The 22,036-nt window shown below is 43.5% G+C and overlaps 1 protein-coding gene and 1 long non-coding RNA gene across 2 annotated transcripts; both read left to right on the forward strand.

The window, feature by feature from the left end:
- Nucleotides 1-68: 68 nt before the first annotated feature.
- LOC117187218 lies at nucleotides 69-783 on the forward strand. The gene is made up of 2 exons (XR_004471977.1): nucleotides 69-155; nucleotides 295-783. It is a non-coding gene; the product is annotated as an uncharacterized LOC117187218 (long non-coding RNA).
- A 16,111-nt stretch (nucleotides 784-16,894) lies between these two features.
- On the forward strand, nucleotides 16,895-17,903 carry LOC108151390 (RNA polymerase-associated protein Rtf1). The gene has a single exon (XM_017279976.2). The coding sequence runs from the start codon at nucleotides 16,993-16,995 to the stop codon at nucleotides 17,743-17,745; it is 753 nt and encodes a 250-aa protein (XP_017135465.1). The 5' UTR covers nucleotides 16,895-16,992; the 3' UTR covers nucleotides 17,746-17,903.
- Nucleotides 17,904-22,036: the final 4,133 nt, after the last annotated feature.

Raw genomic sequence — 22,036 nt, forward strand, 5'->3', positions numbered from 1 at the left:
GACTCTTGGCTCTTGGCGAGTGGAAATGAGTGTTTGAGTGGCCCGGGGCTCTGGGATTGCGACTGGGACTGGGACTGGGTCTGGGTCTGGCAGAGATAAAAACTTGAGCGCTTCGGCTATGGTTCTATTTGAAGGCTGATTAGAGCGAGCAAGAGGTAGGTAGAGGGTGGTACTGCTGCATCATCTCTTCTTATCGCCATCTTATTCCTGTTTATTTTGTATTATTATTTTTTTTGAGTTTCTGCTCCTCCTTGTTTTCTCTTTAATCTGTTTGTTCTTACTTGGTGGTGCGAGGGCTTGCACTGTACTTGGCATGCATGATTTATCAAACGCCTGTTGACGCGCCTGCCCTCAGTCGTTGTCGCCATCGTTAGCACCTCATCATCTCTGGGCCCGGACATTATCAATCTTCATCATCAGCCATCAGGTGGCTGGGCAGGACCAGGACCAGGACACTGACAGGGCCAGTGGTGACGTGAAGTGGGCTGCCAGCCCACGGACAACATTCAACCACTCTGTCAATAAATTTTTCAACGTGATGAAAGAGGAAGTTGACTTGAGATTTGTAGAACCACTGCAGATAAGTCTTCTTGGAGGGGGAATAAATAACTATATTGAAAGTAGTCATATTTTTCTTGATTTTAAATCTATAATCATATCAATCAATTTATTATATACTCGTATAGGTAATTTAATGCCTGTACTTCTCTTTTATTTTGATATGTTCAAATAAGAACCAAAAAGGCCCTGAAGGAGAATGAATTCAAGATGATCGAAAAACTCTTTAAAATGCGTACCTTTTTTGGTTTTAAAATGTCTTGAAAATGTGCCACATTTGAGATTTTGACTCAATATTCGACTCAATAATGCCCACAAAAAGGCGTGTTTGTTTCTGTTCGTTCTGGGAACTCTGATGTTTTCTTTGTTAACGTGGATCGAGACCAGACAACAATGTCTGGGCAATGTCTCTCCTCATGTGGCACTCATTCACTCATTGGCGCTGCACTCTCGCACTCATCTTGGGGCTTACACTTTTGGGGCTTCGCCTGTTTGAGTGCAGCTCAAAGCGGGTTTGCCACTGCTTGTTGCTGCTCTGTTTGTTGTTCGAAGAACCCAAGAACCAAACCCTAAATCCATCTTTAACTTTTCGCTAAGCTCTAAGGATGGCATAGGGCAAAGCTGGGGGGTGGATGGGTGGCGGTGGGGCCTCCACTTCATGCCCAGCCGCTCTGCCATCACTCACTCAGTCGAATGCTATAAACTTTTTACACTTAACAATTTATTGTCACTCTGTTGTCGCTGCTGGAACTGGACTTGTTATTGTTGCCGCCGCGCGTTGCAGCTTGTAGAAAGACTAGAATAAAATTTGAAAAAGCGAATGACCAGGAGATACTCTTTGCATACAAATCTCTTCAAGATCTTCATCATTGTAGGCTTCAAAGTGGTGAAAGAACAAAGGAACGGATAAGGGACAGGGCTAAAACAACATACAAGTACATACGAGTATATACATCATTTCATAAATATATACGAATTTTACCACCAATTTTAGAGACCTGTAGTTTTCGAGATTATGACTTTCAAAGTGTGTATAAAATTGTGGAAAGGACAGACTGGTATTATTTTCCCAAGTCTTTCCATCGATTTCTCCAGTCCGTGACATTTCTTCGGTCAAAACTAGTATACCCTTTGTGGTCGTTGTGTGTTTGGGTAGTATGAAAAAAGCCAAGAAGTAGCTAGGGGAAAAAAACGTAAAAAGTTTTTTTTAACACGCTTTTACAATCTCTCTCACACACAGAGCCACAGACACAGAGGCACACAGACGCATACAGGTGAGGCCTTGGCCATTGACACAGGATGTCAGGCACGAGGGCGGGGGGAGGGGGGTTCAGTCAGAGTGAGAATGAGGTTGACTTAACCCCTGGTTGAATCTGTGTTCCCCCGCCTTACCCGTACCCGCTCTCTCTTTGCACTCTTAACCCATGCAAATTATTGACGCGGACAGTGGGCTCAATAAATCTGTGTACGGGTATGCGGATGTGGGGGCTGTGTGAGTGTGAGTGGAGAAACTTTTCCGAGCTGCACGCTAATCAGACAGCTTTCTAGTTCATTGCCTTAACCCCATCGCCCCGCCCCACTCCTTGAATGGCACCGCCGTCTACTCCTTTGGCGTCCGTGCGGCAGCGGCAGCGGCAGCGGCAGCCCCACTCAGTTGGCTGTAATTGCAAAGTAAATCAGCGCTGCCATTTGCCATGCCCGAAAAGTATGCTCCATGGATAAAGTGGCAGTTAACAGGGTGGCAGGGGGCTGGATGTGGATGTGGATGTGGATGGAGGCCCTGAGGATAATGTAGGAGGGCTTGAGCCAAAGTTTGAGCAACTTTTAAAGAGAGGAATGTGTTATGGGTTCGGGTCACATAGTTAGTTAGTCCAACAACTTCAAGCCAAATGACTGCTGAAGTGCCCCCAATCTTGGGTGTGGATGGAGCGGATGAAACGGATGAAGCGGGAATAGCTGATGGAGTTAAGCGTTTGTCAGACATCGAGGTTGAGATTTATGGCAGAGTTAAGTTGAATTAGACATTTTTTTTTTGGGCTGCCTAGACGGGTTCCTTCAGAAATGTTCCTGAGATCTTAGGGTAAGCAGATATCTTCTCAAGTTTATCTTCTAACTGGTGGAAATATCAATTCCCAAAAAAGTTTCATAAGACTGCAGAGATTTATTTTGGTATTTCGATTGGAAAATATATAAGGGTTGGGGTAGCTGGAAAATGTATAGAATTTTATATTCTCCCAAAATTTTAGGATTATATATCAGATATGTGAAGTATCGGGTTTTCTAATAACAAAGGATTAAGTAGGGAATAGTGAATTGCAGTTGGCATTCGAGCTCCAACCATGCCATTTATTCTTTAGTTTTTCAACAATACCTTCCGAATGAGCTGCCCAAACCGTTCTCATCTTGTCAGTTCTCAGCTCCAATTTTTATGCCAGCCATTTCGTTGCCGGCGCTGATGAATTTGTTTATGCAAAGACAAGACCCGGAATAGGGATAGGGTTGGCTGTGAAACCAATGTGGACTTCATGGCAATCGCTTCAATCTTGTCCTAGTCGGTGGCAATGCAATAAAACGAGAAGACACAATATATTTTTCTATTAAAGAACATCAACCAAATGCTCAACAGTGCGATAAGGCAGTGCCAGTCGGGCAGTCAGCCAGCCAGCCAGCCAGCCAGTCAGGAATAGGTCGAGCCTAGGCCGGGCGGAAGTCGCCATTGCTTACAGCACGCGCGCGTCTCATAAAAACGTATCAAAACATCCGCTGGGAGCCATAAAAATTTTGCACTCTGACTCCGATCCACGGCCCCCTATAACGATGCAGTCTCGCTGCCATGATAACTTTTCTCCCAATATGTAGGCTCCGGCGAGAGTGTAATCTAATAAAATGTTCTGTTTATGTGGGAACAGGCCCGACTGACACTTCCACAAGTGAATCTTCCGGAATCGTTGCCTCCTCCGGAATAGTTCCCGCCGAGTGGCCTCCCACCTTCTGGTGTCCCTGGACTTTTTGCTCATGTGTGCAACAGTTGCGCTGCTTTATGGCCGGACGGAGTTCGGTGCGGCAACAAAATCTGTGAGCACATGAAACGGAGGATATTTCAATGTCCACGCCTAAAGCAGTAGTATTTGCCGCCACTGCTTCAGCCAGGAGAAGAGACCTCCCTTGAACGCTTGATAAGTATTTACCTGATTTGGCTTGCTGCTGCCATTTCAAGGATACCATGTACAAGACACCTGTAATAAGGTATCAAGAAGTATGTATATATGTTCAGATGGGCACAGGCAGATTTTCAGGCATTCCTCCTCAAAGTCATCCATCAAAAATGTTCAATGGTCCATCAGACTTACTAAAATTCGCGCTATTGAGAAACTAGCCGCTCATCTGAATATTTGTATCGTTTTAATGGGATTCAACTCCCAATGTCCCTATTCGAATGCTCACCATTGTACTTGACCTATTTGCATGCTCATTATTGTGTTGTTATTGCCTATGTACAAAACTATTTGTAACGGCAGGAGTTTGGGGACAATTTGACTTTGAATTGGCGCTCACATGGGCGCCACCTTCGCAATGGATCAGAAGACTGATCCATCGGGACCCACACTCTGTGGAGTAACTAGTGCAACATTCGTGTAACATCTTTCATTTCAGAGTCTTTTACCGAGCGCCAGCGCGTAACATCCAAACGAAAACAAGAATCAAAGATACTACCGACTTCATCTATTCAACGTACTTTCGACTGAGTCATACGTCTATGGTTTGCTTGAGTTTTGAAAACATTATCAGTATAAAGGGATTCGTAGACATGCATTTGGAGGAATGGGAAGGCTTCGGCCTTGGACGAAGCACCCTCATTGGATAAATTGAGGGCAGGATTGAATAAGTAAACTTGATGTTCTCCTCATGGCTCTCAGAAGGATATCCACGAACTTTAATTGAAACATTTTAGGGGAATAAAAGTACACGATGAAAAAGGAAAATCTTTTGGCGATGCTTAAGTTTTTTGGGCTTGCAAATTTACGAGCTGCACCTTTCATTCCACATTTGTATTCCATATTTTAATTAGTTCTGTCAGACTGTATGGGGATTGTATGCGGGTGACATCTGCTCTGTGAACATCATAAGCAGCTTCTGACATTTGTTGCCTGTTGCAACATAATTGAATTAAAAATGCATACAATTTATCAAGCGGACATGCCACATGCCAGAGAGTCGAGAAGCTAAAGTCAATGCCAAAGCTCTCTCTTTCTCGCTGTTGAAGCATAGCTCTGTCTCTGTCTCTGTCTCCGTACTTGACATAAACACAAAATAAAATAATTAAATTGCATTAAAGGAATATAAAAAGAGGGGGATAATAAATACATAATAGGGGGTGTGAGTAAATATACATATGAAAGGAGTGTAACGACAATGAAAATGCGTAGCTAATTAGAAAACTGACGGCACAAAGCGGAGGCATCAGAGGATGGAAAAGGGACTGGGACTGGGACTTGGACGGGGACAGGGACAGGGACAGGGACAGGGACAAATAAAGTATACGCATCGTCAGACAAGGCAATGAATTATGCAAAAATACATAGGGCCGCAGTCGCAGCCTCAAAGGGGAGGGAAAAGCCTTTTGTTATTTAATTTTCACTCCCATTTTCCGCTTTCATTCTTTATTCTGCATTCGCTTTCTTTTTTTTTACATAACATTTGACATTTTGTCACATTTAAAAAATATTACAAAGGATGCCGGTGAGGATAGGGGAGGGGATGGCGGGTAGGAACATTATATAAGCCACGTACTAATATGCCATCTAATTTGTTATTCATGTGATTTAAGCGCGTCACAGAAGATTAATGACAAAAAGCGTCGCCTGCCGCCCACTGAAAAGTGGCAAAAAGCCAGAGCAAAGCTCGTAATAACGAAGAGGGTAGTGTGATTGCGGTGTCTAAGGGATAATTTAATAATGCCAAGATTGGTTAACCTCTGTCGCACCCAACGCGACGGAGACCGCAATGGGGGGAGGGCTTTAAAGTGAAACGAAATTCAATTAGGACATGTTATAATTACTCCATAGGGTCGGTCGTTGGCAGTGCAAAACTTGAGGCGGAAAACGGCTGCATGGGCAGATTTTCGCATCCTATATAAATCTCTAGTTTCAGGAACACAACCAACGGATAATGGATATACCAATGCTGAAAATCATGTAGAAGTAAATGGAAGGTATATTTTTCTATGTTTTAATAGCGAGTAAACATTTCTTGATATACTTTACAGCTGTTTTACGGATTCTAGGCCATTACAAGTCCACTTACCATCATTTACCATCACTTGGGATGCTCTCAAATAAAGTCAATATTATTATCATACGAAAAGCCATACAATCCCATTGCTAAATTTTATTGACCGCATGCCAAAAGTTTTCATAGATTGGAATTATTTTGGCTTCGGAGCCAAGACGAGCCGAGCTTCAAGTTTTGCGTGTATAGTCAACCAAAACTTATTATTAATAGCCTTTAGAATGCAACGGCAATTGCCTGCTAGGAACTCTGCTTTCTCTCTAGCTGAGGCTGAGGCTGAGGCTGAAGCTAAAACTGAAGCCAAAGCTGAGGTTGAGTTTAGCTTTTGTTATTTGTTTAATTAGATTTCTCCAGCGAAAGCCACAAAAACCGCACATTTTCTCAAGACTTGACTTGCTGGAGTTTTGCCGACGGACGCGGACGAGCAGGGCAGCTGGAAAAGGACCGAAAGGGTTCTACACTGACTCCAAAAGAATGTTCTCTTCGTTGCTTAGCTTCCAATGCAGGAGGTTGCAATTTTTCGAAGTGTTACCCTTAAATAGGAGGCGAGAGGCGACTGAAGCCGCAGAGTATCCCTTGGCCAGCCTCACCCTCTCCCTCACGCTCACATTCCCAACGCGTTGGGGCTTCTGTTATTGGAACAAAGCTATTTTTCAAACGGTAAAACTGTACTCATACCTTACCCCGTTTCCGCTGGCTGTCTCGTAAATATTTTACAGAGAAGTTTCGCATTTTGTGCACTTTAATTTGCGGTGGGCAAGTCATCTCCAACCCCAGGCCGGTTCGGCCCCGAACTGACCGCATCAAAGAGCCAACGTGAGGGCTACAAGAAGAGAGAGAAAGCCAAGCCATTCGCAAACACATGGGCAAAAGCTAATAGCTGCGGCACGCAAGCTCCAACTTCCGCTTCCTCTTTGGATTCACTCTGTTCAGCTCATAGATTTGTTTCTATTTAGGGTCGACTTTTTGGCCAAAGCTCTTTCACTCTCTTTTGTTTGCTTTTCCTGGATATTTGTGCGTATTCCTTCCATTTTGTTCCCTTCGAATGGAAGACGATTAACCTTTAGTTCAAAGTGCGATTATTAAATAGGCTTGATCGGCTGAGCCCACATGTCATATGTACATAGAATGCATTTAGAATGTAATTTGGATTTTTTTAGTATCAAAGTTTTCAATAACCGATTCATTTTCGTTGATTTTTGTTTTTTAAGGAAATGCAAATAACATAATTACGTCCTATGGTAGGACACGCATCTCTATCAATTTTTCTAGCATTTTTAATGGGAGAATGGAAACCTGTTTCTTGGTTTTTCTTGATATTTCTCCGCTTTTAATTTTTACGCACATGGAAATTCATTTACTATTATGCCTCCGAGGGCGTGACACGTGCCCTAGAGGCAAGATGATGCATTCCCCACCATATTTCCTATATTAGAACGGCCCCACAGCAGAAGAGATTCCGCTGACCAAACGCCCATTAACATTAGAGGGATTGCAAAATATCTACACTAAGAAACGTGAGATCATGCTCTTGAAATTAAGATAAAACAGTATGCAAAGAGTACAGCATAGTCGTTACGTTTTCTTTTCCTCCATTTTCCGATATTGTTCCCCACATATGAGAAGCAAAGCAAGCACTAGGCTCACAAAAGGACGATGGTGAATAAGGCTCCCCTCCGCCAGAGGGCGCACACATTGCACGACGAAGAGCGTGTGAAAGAGAGAGACAGAAAATGAGCAATTGGACGGCTAAAATAATGATCCGATCTAAACCAAATCTTTTAGATATGATCATTTTCTATGATTCTGTGTTTTGATTTCGATCTTTGTGGGGGCGAAAGAGGGGAAATCTTGATTCAGTGCGATATCACAGAAGTCGTCATACGACAGGATAATCCTGTATGTACGATCTTAAGCGTTGTCCTTACCAATCTCACATTCTGTCTTCAGTTTCCTTCTGCTTTTGTCTCGTTCTTTTCTTTTCGCATCCTTTTCGTTCCTTTTCCTTTTTTGCACTGCTTGTTTAAATATAATTTGCTTTGCTCGTCATTTCCTGTGCCCTTCGCCGTTCCGACCAAAAGTCGAGAGTGGCAGATCCGTTAAAAGTTGTGCGACGAGCCTCGTTAAGTTTCAGTGCCCGGCCGTTAGGTGTAGCTTTATGGACACATTGCCAACAACAGCATTCCATATGGGCCCGTACATACTTTTAGTTTCCATTCCAGCTCCAGTTCCTTCGTGAATTGACTGCTCCAGGCCTCATCGAATGCGAAGGGAGTGCGAGTGAGTGAGACACACACGAGCTGTAAAAACGAAAATGGCGCTACAAAAATGAGGAATGAAGAATGACAACATCAAATTAGCTTCATAAAAATGTCGACTCGAAGCGCCACAATCCTCCAGCTGGTACCCCCTGCGCCCTGTTCCCGGGCTCTTATGGCCGGGGGTGTGAAACAATACAGTTTATAAAAATGAGAGTGCAAAAATATTTTTATGATAAATGACTGTAAACGAGCACGTGAAGCAACAGCAGTCCCATCAACTTCAGCAGAGAGCCAGGCCCACCGAATGGCGAACTGTGGCTCGGGAACTGGAGATGTTACTGGTACAAGGACTGGGACTGAGACTGCGACTTTAACTGGGACAGGGACAGAGCCAACCATAGACGCAAACGTGCTGCTGTCAACCGCACACGCACATGACAACACGCACCCACACATAGACATCTATATGACAGCAAAATTTTGGCGTCGACGTTGACATTGACGCCATTTCCGGCCGACGCGACAAGAGAGCTATAAAGTACATATGTATATAGTATGTATATACATATGTGTATACCCAGGCAGCAACAGTTGTCTGCCCCTCTGCACCACTCCACCTGGGGCGACATGTGTCAAAAACACCCCCAGATGAAACCTAGTAGAGAATGTTTTTTATTTTGTATTTTCAGAGGGGTTTGTATGGATCCACTTTCGGGATCTAAAAAGTTTTGGAGGCAAAGCAGTAACGCAAAGAATGTTGGAAAAGTATTTCTGAGAAAGTGAAACAATTGGACATTCATAAAAACTATAGACGTATCTGTATAGATCGCTTGTACTATACTAAAGTAGAAAGTATGTAAGTCCTATTTGGGTGTAGAATATCATCTAAACAAGAAGACCAGACCACAAGGTACACGGAAACGCGGAGATATATCCAAGCAAGGAGGGCCTCCACCTACCTAAATCTCCACTTCCACTTCCACTTCCCCTTCCCCAAACAATTCTCTATTATATTTCTGTACTTCTTCTTTGAGAGAAAATGTGAAAAGGAAAAACCAGCCAGGAACAAGATTAAAGGAAAAGGCGGGAATGGCGCGGGTATATAGGGGAATATAAAACGACTTCCTCTTAGACGACGCTTTTAGCTAAATTGCGACAAAAATGAGCAGCGTTGCCGTCGCCCCATGGAGGGGCAGCACGGGAGACGGAGAGGGAGAGACAACGACTAAAATAATAAAAGAACAATGTCAAAAAGAACTTGGGCACATAAATAAGCTCTTGGCGTGTGTGTGCGAGTGGGGGTGCTGCTTTTGTGTGTGTGATTAGGATAAATGTGCACGCTTCCAAATTGATGTGGCTGCCTCTGTCCTCTCTCTGTGTGTAGGGGTGGAGCAGAGGCAGGAGCAGGGCCCGGAAGCGGATATGCGCTGCAATTGTCATCCAACATTTGACTTTTGGATGGGCCAAGTGCGTGTCTAGGTGGGCGCCATCATAATCATCCTCAGCTGTCCTGTGCCCCGCCTCCATTCATCTCGATTTATTTGCGCATTTGTTTGCTTTTGCCGGCACTCATTCATATCGTATGTCCTCCCACCCACACTCGCACTCCAAGACATCTGCTCCAGCATATGCTCCATTTTCCTTATTAATACATTTCTCTCACTCTCCAGACGTCCAGACGTTGGTGTAAGAAATCATTTATGAATCATTCATTTACTTTGCTTCAATTATTTTGCTTTACGACTACATGCATTCATACATATGTCCTTGTAAGTGAATAGGAAAATAGTTTCTTGTTCCGTGGCAGATTCACTTCACTATTGGGTCCATAAATGATTTTGAGGATTCTAAATTAAACCAGAATGAAGCAATTATGTGGAAAATAAATGATGGTGAAAGACAAGTTTTTAAAACTGAGGGATATATAACCTACATTCTATATATACAAAATATGCATCTAGCTAAGCCAACAATTAGTTACACTGCTTTAAGAGTATGGCGATTATGAGGTGGCGAATAAATGTTCCAGATTCTAGTGATTAGATGATTGCATAAGTGACTCACTGATTCATTCGACATTCGGAATGCATTTGATTAGTTCAATGAAAATAAGTGGATTGACTGGAGTGGATGTCATTTTTGAGTGTTCACACGAATGTTTTTCGGTATTTATTGTCAGGACAAAAACATCCACTCTTGGTGACTTATTGCCGCACGAGTATTAGTATTATTAAAACATCCTTTTTTTCTTTTATGAGTATTGAAATATGAACTTATTTCAAAAAGTCGCCAATAATTAAAACTGATGGACTAGGACGTGGTCTATTTGATTGGCTTTCGCATCGATTGTTAGAGAATACATGGTCGTAATATATGTTCTTCTTGTTAATTAACCTTAATTTCGCGTTTTCTATTCCATTTAAGAGTCAGTCATTAATTTTTTCTGTGACTCTTTTGCCTTTAATCCATAGCGATTTCTGTGTGGTTCATTCATGAACTGCTTTATTCATAATACTCATTTCCCTTGCCTTGAATCTATTCATTTGTAGGGAAGTGTATGCCCTGGGGGCACGTTACCGACGGTTTCCGGTGACCCCATCTTTTGCTTCCGGTTCCGCCCATTTATACCAACCTCTCGCTCTCTCTCTCTTGCTGCCATTTCTTCAGCTGTCATTCACCGTATTTCCGCCTGTTCACAGTTAATTGCGGCTCAGCAGTTAATCGTCATTAAGGGGAGCCCACATGTGGGCCAGAGTATGCCACCCACAATTTCACCAGACGCACCACACACCGCACTCTTCCACTCCTCCACTCTTCGCTGCTCTTCCCCTTCACCCCTACGCATATCACTTACAGACTCGTGGGCACTGGGACACTGGGGGTGGCACTGCCTTAGTATGCCGTTTGTCTGTTTGCGGCTTTGATTGTCATTTGATTGTGTTGTGATTATGATGTGTGCGTGTGTGTGTCTGTGTGTGTCAGTCGATCTATCTATCCAACTTTCTCTCCCTCTCTATTCCTCTCTAGATGGGTGTTTTTTGCCATGTTTCCACGCCCCGTAAACCCCACTAATGTAGTAATCTGGGTAAATGTGGCTTGACGAATTCTCTCTCTCTGTCTCTCGATGATGTGTTTGCCCATTTTTGACAGACATTTTTATCTTCGCCACCCACTTTCCCCACACTCGCTCAGCAATTACGATAAATTTACCCTGCTACAAATTTATGCTCTCTCTCACACCTGCTGCCTGATGCCAAACCATAAAACTGAGAGCCAAAGCGTTTGCCCTGAAGAACCAAAAAGAGTGTAAATAAAGTACAAAATGTTTGTTTGTTTTCAAGGGAATATCAAGGGGAAGCAGGTGCGTTCAATGCGCTCGACAACTCAAACACCTGCCTCCCACTATACACTCTGCCCTACAAAAGGTAAAGTGTGAACGAGCACTTAGACCTAATTGGGTTTGCCACCCATACCCATTGGTATGCCTTTTGTCCAGATCTCTCATAAACAATCGAAACGCAACCCTGCAGGGAAACCGACAAGCTTTCAAACAGAATTACACACACTAATTGCTAAATGTCGGAAACTGGTTCCTTTCTGTCTTAAATTACTCTATACTAAGCCTCGCAAAAAACTGTGTATTTTGTTACTGGATTCTTTGGAGCGACTCAGCAAGCAGCCCAAGGCAACTTCGGCACTGGCAGATGATAGCTTCGGCTGGGAGTTCCCAAGTTCGGCTCACTCCGGGTCGCAATGATTCCACAAACCTAGCACTTGGAGTTTTGTTTTGATCCGAACGGAATTGGTTGAGGGTCCGAAGTGTTTTTTGATCCGCGAATATATTAGATATAATAAGAGATGAAGGCAAAGAATTTTGTTTTTCATTTTCCCAAAATAGTGAGTAAAAATATAAGCTAGCGGAATAGTAGAGAAGGTGTTTCACTACCTGATCCTTTGCCCTCTGTCGCTGCCTCAGCTGTTACGTCTGTGCCACATTGTGTGACAATTTATTGCGTTTCTTAGTAATTATGTTATTTTCGTTACCCCCTTCCTCTGGTGCCAATACTGGCACTTTTGTACTTTGTACGTAAAAGGAAAATTTGGTTTATTTTTTAATTAAATTTTGTTTGTTTATTTTATGATTGTACAATGTACAAGCACAAAATACGATGAAACTGTATACACATCCACTGATTGAACTTAACTTACCGAAAATGAGCAGTGAATCGGAGAAAGTTTGCACATATGTTATGGCTGTTCCTTTGAAGGAAAATCAAGTTGTAAATATGGAAAATATTCGTACAAGTATGCAAAATAAAGACCAAAAACCATAGCGCAATGAATTTTGAATTGGATGTAAGGAAGGTACATATTTTAAAATAAGGTGAGCATTCTTGGTTTTCCCTTTGATTATAAAAATACAAAATGAGCCCTGGACACGCTTTGGGAATGTGAAAGTGAGGGAAAAATTTACTAAAGTCTTTGATGGAGAAAGGAGGCAGTGGAACTGCAATAAGCTGCATGCTTCATTTCAAACTTTTTGATATCCTTACAGAGGCCACTCCGAATTTAATGCAGAGGAGGAAGCATTCACACCGACCGGTCGAAATATTTTATTGCTTGCGAGGATATTGAAACCAAACCCAACAAGCTTTTTCTAAATATTTTGTATAGTAGCCACTAGCTTAGCCAAAAAGCAACAAAATTACCTTATGCCTTGGCTGCCATAGGAACGATCGATCTTTCAGGGTATCTAAGCTAGTCTGTATTCCATATTTTCATGTCTGTTTGCATCTGCAACTGCTTCTTTCACTCCCACTCCTCCTGCCCGCTGTCTGTGGCACTCTGCCACCCACACCCACACCCGCACTTCCTCCGCCCTCTGACTACCACTGTGCTGTGGAGAGCTGTCCCTCTCTGACAGCCTCGTGTGCATATTTGAATACCAACATGGCTCATATTCAACTAATTAGGCGAGTTTTGCAAATACATTTTCATTATTGTAATTTCTACTGGAACGGCACGGAGGGCTGCCAAAGAAATGAGTGCAAAAAACTAGGCAACATGCTGGCAAAAGTTTCCCATATGTTTGGACAGGGACAAGGATGGGGCTGGGACTTGGGAGGTGGGAGGTGGGAAGTGGTGGGAGTGGAGCGGTAACAGACACCGACACATGTAGGCCGAGGCATTTGCATATGCATGTTGCACATCCATACGGAGCAGCAGCAGCAAAAATTCCTGTAGGTAAAATTTAAAAAGCAGCCGCACGAGAAAAAAATAAAGGAGATATATATTATTCATGACCGAAACCTTACACACCCTCGCAGATGCGCTATGAAAAGAATCACAGCTACGTAGATCGGATATCTGTAAGAACACAAGAGTTTTTCCCGCAATTATTTTAAAGATATTGTTATCTGATTCAGATTCAGATTCGGCTGTTGCTGTTGATCAAGAATCAGTAAACTTTTGGCATTGGAGATGGTTCTTTATATAAAGTATGTACTGAAAATCATACTACCTTTTCCAAGGGTACAAAAAATGCCAAATCAAAATAGCAAAGAGCTCACGTCACAGAGATAGACAAAGACACGGACAGAGGAGGCACTGGAAGGCGGTGGGTTCTGGTGGGGTTTTGCGGCTGTGGCTTGTGGGGTAGACAGCGGTGCGGCGGTGGTAGCGGCTTCACACTGAAATTGGCAAAGGCTATCTGAAAATGAGAAAGATATACCAAAGGATATAATGCATTGAATATGGCCTTGTCATATAAGAATCTAACCATATAAATCGCACTCTTGCTCCGATCTGAACTTGTCCTCATTGCTCCACACTTTATTCTTCGGCAACCGGCGACAGACAGGCGTACATACAAGTGAATAGGGAAAAAGAGAAGCTCCGAGTATGCAAATACAAAATAACATAGTACATGCCGTGTGTGGACGCAAATGTGTGAGCACTCGCGGGCCCCCTGCCTGAATGGCTCTGGAGCCAAAGCGGACTTTGCAACCGATGCTCGGGCACGAGAATGCAAAAACAAAACACATGCAGTGTGCGTGAACAAGATTGATCGCTGCTCGCTGATAACGTTTATTTTTTTTTCAAAAAGCTTGCCCAATGATGGTCTAGACCTCAGTTTCTCCAAGAAAACTCTACGGTGATAGCGCCTCATGGCATATTATTTCAAAGAGTGTACATTCCATAATATTGACTGGTTTTGAAATAGGGTTTGGTTCATCTTTTATGATTACACATGAAAAATTTAAGAGGAGCCAATCCGCTTATGACCACAATGCTAGATATCCAAAGATTATTTGCGCTGCTTCAGAGTTTTTTGGTATGAAACGTCCCAATCGGCCCCAGAGATCTGTGCGGCACTTGAAGACACCTCACCGTCCGATCTGATTTCTAATCCAGCGCAGCAGAGTCCTCCTGCTCTCGGCTATCCCTTTCCAGCTATCTGGCTGTCTTTTTTGTTTCGTTTCGTTGCTTCCCTTCTGTTTTTTGCCTTTGTGCGACCGCCTAAGCTCAAAACCATTAACACTTGTTTCTGTCATTGTACATGAAAAGCGGAAGCGCTTTTGTTTCTGTGCAACAAACAAGTTTCCTTTCGACTGCCAACTGGAAAGTGCCCCTAGCCTATTCCAAGTCCTTCCACAGCCCCAGTCCCGCATGCGGGAGGAGTTTTGCTTTTCTTTTTTTGACATGGGTATCCGTATCCTAGATTCATTCGCAGCCATGGCTCTGCGGCCAGCTCTGTTGCTCTGTGCTGTGTGCTGCAAGGGCATTATATTTTTGTAGATGTATGGAGCCATCCTATAAAATGGGTGCTATAAAATTACGAGCAAAATGATGATCTTAGATGCACAAGGCTATATTGTACTATGAGGGCTTCCTATTGTCGGTATTGGACAAGATCATGATAAATTATTTTTCATTTAGATGTGGCGGTAGGAAGTACAAGGATTAAGGGGATTAAGACAAGACTGTTAAATACTTATGTGTACATTATAACTCGTCACGACGCGACTGACCTGGGAGGGTAGAATGGCTATAGTTCTGGGCTTGGCATGTCAGCCAACTGGATGAGGGTTCCTCATCCTTGTCCACGTCCTCGTCCTCGTCCTGGGCAAGCAACTTTTTCCCTGCCCGTCAACGTCAAGGCGTGGCTTTAAAGCTCGAGCTTCCTGCCTGGCTGGTATGGTATGGTCTGCTCTGGCCTGGTCTGGCCTGTTGGTGACTGTACTTTGCCTTCAGCAGAAGGTGTTCGAGGAAAAGTTCCTTAGTTGTTCATGTTTAGCTTTTGCCAGCTGATGCTCATGTGATGGATGAGTCTCATGGCACTTAGGATTTTGTTTCATATGCTGCCTAGAAGTCAGGCTCAAGCTGTTAAGATCTTTGAGTAGTTATGACCTTTTGCTGACAGTTTTAAAGAAAACCGTATGCATATTTTATTCATGGAATTTCCATTTTACTATGCTTTAATGAATACACATATATATATTTTATGAAAAAGTGCCCAAGTCTTGTATATGTTCCAATGGATCCCCCATTATCTTTTGGAGACCCGCCACCAAAGATAAAACAAGTTGGTCTACGAAATGGATTTCTATATTTATCACAAAGTCTACTGACCTTCCTTCTCCTTCCATTTATCTATCTCTCTCCCCCTTTTGAGTATGGACGAAAAGTCCATTATCGAAATCGAAGGGAATTTGTGTTGGTCAGTTCATCGAAGATGTGGCCATGATGCCGTCGCATAAGGATGCGGTTGAGATGCTGGGTGGGACACTGGGAGCATAGGGGGTGGATGCCGATACCGATGCCTATGATGATGATGACTGAGCTTGCATAAACGAGTTGGCCCTTAAGTGGAACAGGAGCAGGAGCTACGATGGTAGAGTGATAATAAAAAGAGCAGGAGAAGGAGGATTTTGTGCGTGAGCAGCATTTTCTATGTGCCACATCGTACATCACATCGACCCAGCAGTCCCAAGTTATTTATGCAGACTCACATACAAAGCATGCAAAGATTTTGCATTGCTCCACCAGCTCCTCCTGCCCCCGTGCCGGGGAGCGGATGTTCGAGCATTGGGCTCTGTGCCAGGATTGAAAGTAGCATCTGCCGGCGATGTCCGCATACAATTAGCTGCAACTGTAATTAAAACAATTGTATAATAAATCTCTTGCCAAATGGCTGACGGCGCAACCTCCGCAGGGAAGATCTCCCAGCAGGTATCCCAAAAAGGAAGAGCCAGGGCGCGGCCATGTGCCAAGGAAAAATGGCGAAAATTAATATAAATTTAATAGTTGGCCTGGCATTTATGGTGGGTATAAAAGGAACGTCGTTAAATGCATTCAAATGGATAATATAGAACTCAGTGGAGGACCCAGTTGATACCCTGGAGTGTGAGCTCGAAGTCGAAATAAATTGAACTCTTGTTTTTTGGTCTTAAATTTTCGGGATAATCCTTTGGGTTTGGCGAAACAAAGCACAAATGGGAGGGCATTAAATGGATTTTTTGTGAGCATATCATATTTTGGAAGATATAATCTTTATTTTGCAGAATTACATAATCAACAAAAAATCACAAATAGATGGCCTCATCCACCCTTTTGGTATCCCTCACAAATTCTCCCTATTTCGTATTTTTAAATGAACGTTAAATCTTCCACACTTGGCCGCCAGTCAAAAGACAATTGAAATGCCACAATAGTCTTATCCCAGTCTAGTTTTCCTACATTTTGTTTTCTGGCTTTGATCCAGATACCGAACGCCAGACACCCTCTAGTCTCCTGTCGTTTCGGCATATATTGGAGACCTGGATTACAATAAAAATACCTTTCGAGAAGCCAAATCGAACGAGAAAAATAAAGTCAGTGCAGGATGAACAGAAAAGCCAAACCGAGTCTGAGAATTGAGAAGAGTCGTCGTCCCATCTCGGAGATCGCACAAGAGCTGAGACGTCTGAAGGCGTCGCCCTTGCGCATTGATGATGAGAAGGAGTTGCTAAAGCCATCAGTGAGCGACAGGCCAGTGAAGAGACTGGATCAGCTGGAGCCGCTGAGACTGACCCGGCACCGCATCACCCAGCTGCTGGTGCGTCCGGCCTTTGAGCAGGCGGTGACCAGCTGCTTTGTGCGCGTCAACATCAACGGGCAGGGCGAGCAGTCAGAGTACCGCATAGCTGAGATCGTAGGCATCGAGGAGCTGGGGCTTGGCTACTTTGTTGATGGGATACCCACCAATATCACGCTGCGACTGCGGTACCATTGTGAGGTTATGCCCCACGAGCTGAACGACATTTCCAACATGGCCTTCACCCTCCCGGAGTTCCAGCTGTGGTACGACTATTGCGTCAACCAGGGCATCAGTCCACCCACCAACAGCCTCATTGCACGTAAGAAAATCGAGTTATATAATGCCCTCCAAAGCGAAGCCAAGTCCTTGGCCCTCATCAAGCAAACCTGCTCTCTGAACATGCGACCCGCTCACCGAGGTGGCATCCTCGAGCGTCACGGCGCCACCTATCCCTGGCACTTGCAACATCCAACAGAGGCTACACCTTCCACTCTCAAACCGCCGTCGAATCAGAATGAGGAACTAAAAGTGGAGTTGGAGTTGGATGAGTCTGGTTAGCCTGGCTTGGAAAGACCTTAAGAGACTCTGATGCAAGCTCGACTCTACAGTCGACATATCCCAACCGCACTTACTGTTCAAATTTGGCTTATCTTTATTAGTTTATAATTGAATAAATATTTCGGCGTCGTTTCCAAAAAAATCATTTCAGAGCCCATTGAGAACTTACCCCATCCCATCCCAACTAAGTCTTCAAGAAGTTGTTCAATAAATTTGTCTGATGCACACAGAACGTTGTAACAGCTTTTTATCTTGGCCATTCTAGGCGGCATCCTAGCCATGTCGAAGCGCAAATGTCGGTCCCAAGAAAGCAAAAACAAATACGTTGCTTAGACATGACACAGCAAAACAGCAAATCACCTTTTTTTTTAATACGTTTTCGGGTATAAACTGTGCAAGTAGAGTGATTTTTATTAGATGAGCCCATAAAATAAAATACAAAATATTTCAGCTATTTACACGATTAACTAAATCGTCATCTAATTGTTTTTTAGTCAATTCTTTGCAGCTAGTAGATGGTAAGTATCGGATAATAATCGCATAATCGCACATCCCTTCGAGACACAAAGAAAATATCCACCCGCGTCAAATCGACGAGACTATGAGTGAGTAGGATAACAACCAACTCGCTAAGACTAACTATTGAATAAGATATCGTTAATAAAAAACTATTAGGTAAATTATTAAACTGTAGTAAATACAATTTTAATTGATTATAGAACTCTGACATTTGACAAAGACGTCGTTATCAATTCTATATACATAGATCATCAGAATGATGTTGTGATAAGCTTGTTGGTAACTGTTCTATCTATCTTCTTGCAATGACTACACCATCAAGTGGCCCAAACGACACCAAACCAATGCCTGTTAAGCGCGGATCCCAGGCAGAAACTTGGGCGATGAATAGCCAGTTCGTGTCAAGTCTTTAAGAGAAGACCATAAAAGGAACACTGCTGTATAGAGATAGTTTTACCCAATCCATCATACTACATATAAATAAATAAACATTGGAACACTTAAATTCCTACACTTCTGATGTACCATCAGCGATATTTGACAACACAGTAGTAAACAAAACACCTTGTGTGCAGTATAGAAGATTTTTTTTTGGGAAACCTTATAAGTACAGAGTATGCTTCACAGAATTAAATGCTTTTCTAAGATCTGTAAAAATTACAGAAGTGGAATCTTTTTTGTGAAGCGGAATCATGTTGGATTCGATACAAATACCTGGGAGACAAGGCCGTTGCAAAGCTAGGTTGAAAAATAGGTCAAGGATTGGCAAAAGGATATGTCAATCGAAGACAAACCTTCTAGAACAACGCTCCTCAAGAAACGGTAGAAACATGCTGTAAGCATGAGGTAGATGGTAGGGATATGGAGTCGATGCGTTGCATATGTATACATATATGTACATATAAAACGAGTACGATGATTGGAAGAAGGTGGCGAATAATTTTGAAATGCCAGCAGCAGGAAATTCTGTTTTATTCTGATAATGAAGGGATGGAGGAAATGCATTGGACATACGCTTAGAGTTAACGAACGAAAAAAAATTGTTTGGATCTCTACGGATTGATTGATTGGTTGATTATAACACAGACTATTTACGGTGCGAAGACTGACATGGAGCTAGTTTTCTGTTACCTTTAATAGAGCCTGGTTTTCTTGTTCTTTAAGGAGGCTAGTTTTGCGTCTAGTTCTTAAAAGACCACTGCTGGCGGTGCAAGCGCACTGAGACGACAAGGAAATGAGCTGTGGGTAGAAGTGGACGCAAAGCACAGGAAGTGGCAACGAAATATCGTCAATAAGGTCAAAGAAAATACAGAAATTCAATGAAATGCAATTAACCAGCTCAGCGAGCGAGACACTCACCAAAGGGGGTGTCGTTTGGGAGGGGGAAGAAGTAGATACGAGAGGTCAGGAGAATGAGGAGTGGGAGGAAAGTAAGCTTGGGTCAGGACTCGCGGAAATGAGGTTCTTTTAGCGGAGGACCCTTGGCCCCTGAGCCAAGAATAAGGAACCATGCTTCTGTTGGGCAATTAGGGAATGCAAAAATTAGGGGGTGTTGGAAGAGGGTGGAAAGTAGGTGAAAAGTAGGTGAATAGTGGGTGGAGTTCTCTCCCACATCCTGCCTTTCCCACAAAACACTAACCACCACACCACATCCCACCGCCCAGACCCAACGCGCACCCAATTGGATGGGATTGCCGTTGGCGCATCTTTGCGCTGCTTCCTCGATTCCTTGGCCATGCAAATGAGTTGGATTTATGCGTCCCGGTTACCACCAGCACCGCCCCGCTAACCTCCCTGCTTTTCCTGCTGCTCCCGCTGCTCCTTCAGGTGCTCCTTCCGGGCATATTCGATGCACATCGATTGATTTCGCATCAACGCAAAATGCGAAACGGATTATTAAACTTGCCACTGGCCAGGTGTGTGCACAGCGGCAGAAGCAGAAGCTAAAGGGAAGGGCAGTGGCAGTGGCAGTGGCGGCGGCAGTGGCGGCGGCAGTGGCACCGGCACCGGCACCGGGTGAAACTGGAAGACAATTTTGCAGCTGCTGCAATTTTCGATAAATTCTTGGCTTAAAAGATGCGCAGCGGTTGGCTGGCGAGGGGCAGGAAATGGATTGGGGACGGGTCGGTACGGGATGGGATGCAGCAGATATTTCATTCATTTCCATAATTTTAATAAAATTGAAGAAAAATATTCAAGGCACTGCCACAGAAGCAGTAGCAGTAGCAGCAGCCGCACGACGAAGGCGAAGACTACGATGACGATGACGGCGAAATGAAAAGCGGAAAATGTGAAAACGCAAAATATGCGGCAATGTAATGCCGTTGCCGTCACTTTAACAGTAGAACAGAACCACACAAATTTTGGTAGAAATGTGCTCGATCACCTTCGTTCAGATCAGCTCACTTGTGATCGTCAAAAAGGCTCTCTTAACACCTTCTTCTGACTCGACTAAAGCTGTTCTTTCAATGATTAGTATCTTTTTTTTAGGATTAAGACAATGCTAATGAAAAGTTATCAAGAAAATGGTGTCATTTCTCGGAGACCTTTCAATTCTGTGCTGACCTAAGATGATGAAAAGCACCTTCGAATCTACCGCAAAATAACACTATTTTTATTTGAAGATATTTTACAAACTTTTTAGCCACTGTGCTTCGAACTGCTGCTGGCATTTTCATCGTCTTCATTCCAATTCTGTTTTTCTTTACTTTATTTTCTTTCGGTACCTGGCCCCGTTCGGTTTTGTTTTCATTTTGGATGCTATACATGTGCCGCTATTTACCCCTTCTCCATCATCTATGGTATCTCCAAGCTATATGTAGGGGCATGTGGAGGGGGCCGGGTGGTGTCTGTCAGGGCTAGAGCGAGACAGCTATGTGATGGAGGCCATGTCAAACAAATGACATAATTCAGTTGCTGGCAAAGTTTTTGACTGATGCCATAACATACGACCCTGCACCGACCCCTTCCCCTACCACCTACCACCTACCACCTACCACCTATCCCGTGTCACCTACCCATTCCAGCACAGAGCTTCTTTGGCTTCTTGGCCAAAGTTCATCGTTGAGTCCTGATTCTCGTTGATTGCCGACCATCTTGCCAGAACCATCTTAGTCCAGGTACCATCCAGCTCTGCTCGAGAGCTCGAGACTTCCTTTCAATTTCATCTGGCCAATGGCAGTTTTGGTTGGAAAGGAGGTGGAAAGGGAGGCAGAAGGAAAAGATATGTCACCAGGTGGAAGTGCGCATTTAATCCGACCAAAAGTCCTAACATCAACAGCCAAAATGTCGCACAAATTTTACCAAAAACACTCGAACCCCAGGCTTCTACAACTGCCTCTCACTTCAGCTGGCGTCACTTCAGACCAAAGTGGGTCTTGGATGGTAGAATGAGAGGATCCATGGCGAACATGTGCCGCCTCTAAATAATGAAAATTACTTTCACTAAGAAAAGAAAGAAAAGCGGAAGAAAAATTCGGCAAAATTAAAATGTTGAAAAGTTTTTGGAGGAAAAGGCGACTGCGAGCGGAACTGAAAGGTGGCTAACCCTAGGATTCGCTGGAGCTACATATTTCCCCCCCATTTCTTGGTAGCAGATTTACGAGGCCCTTCTTCTGCGCCCTCCCTCTCCTCTTCTGGAGGTGCACTTGAAAGCATCTCCCTCTCTCCCTCATAACTCATGATGTTTGGTCCCTACTTGGCCCTAAATCTTGTGTGCTTTTTTATTTATTTTTGTTTTTGTTTTTTTTTCTTCGCAGGGCTTTTAATTATA

This window comes from Drosophila miranda, chromosome XL (assembly GCF_003369915.1).
Source record: "Drosophila miranda strain MSH22 chromosome XL, D.miranda_PacBio2.1, whole genome shotgun sequence".
Taxonomy (NCBI): domain Eukaryota; kingdom Metazoa; phylum Arthropoda; class Insecta; order Diptera; family Drosophilidae; genus Drosophila; species Drosophila miranda.

Bases quoted from the DNA above. Each gene is read 5' to 3' on its own strand.
- LOC108151390 (XM_017279976.2), top strand. From the start codon at position 16,993: ATGAACAGAAAAGCCAAACCGAGTCTGAGAATTGAGAAGAGTCGTCGT.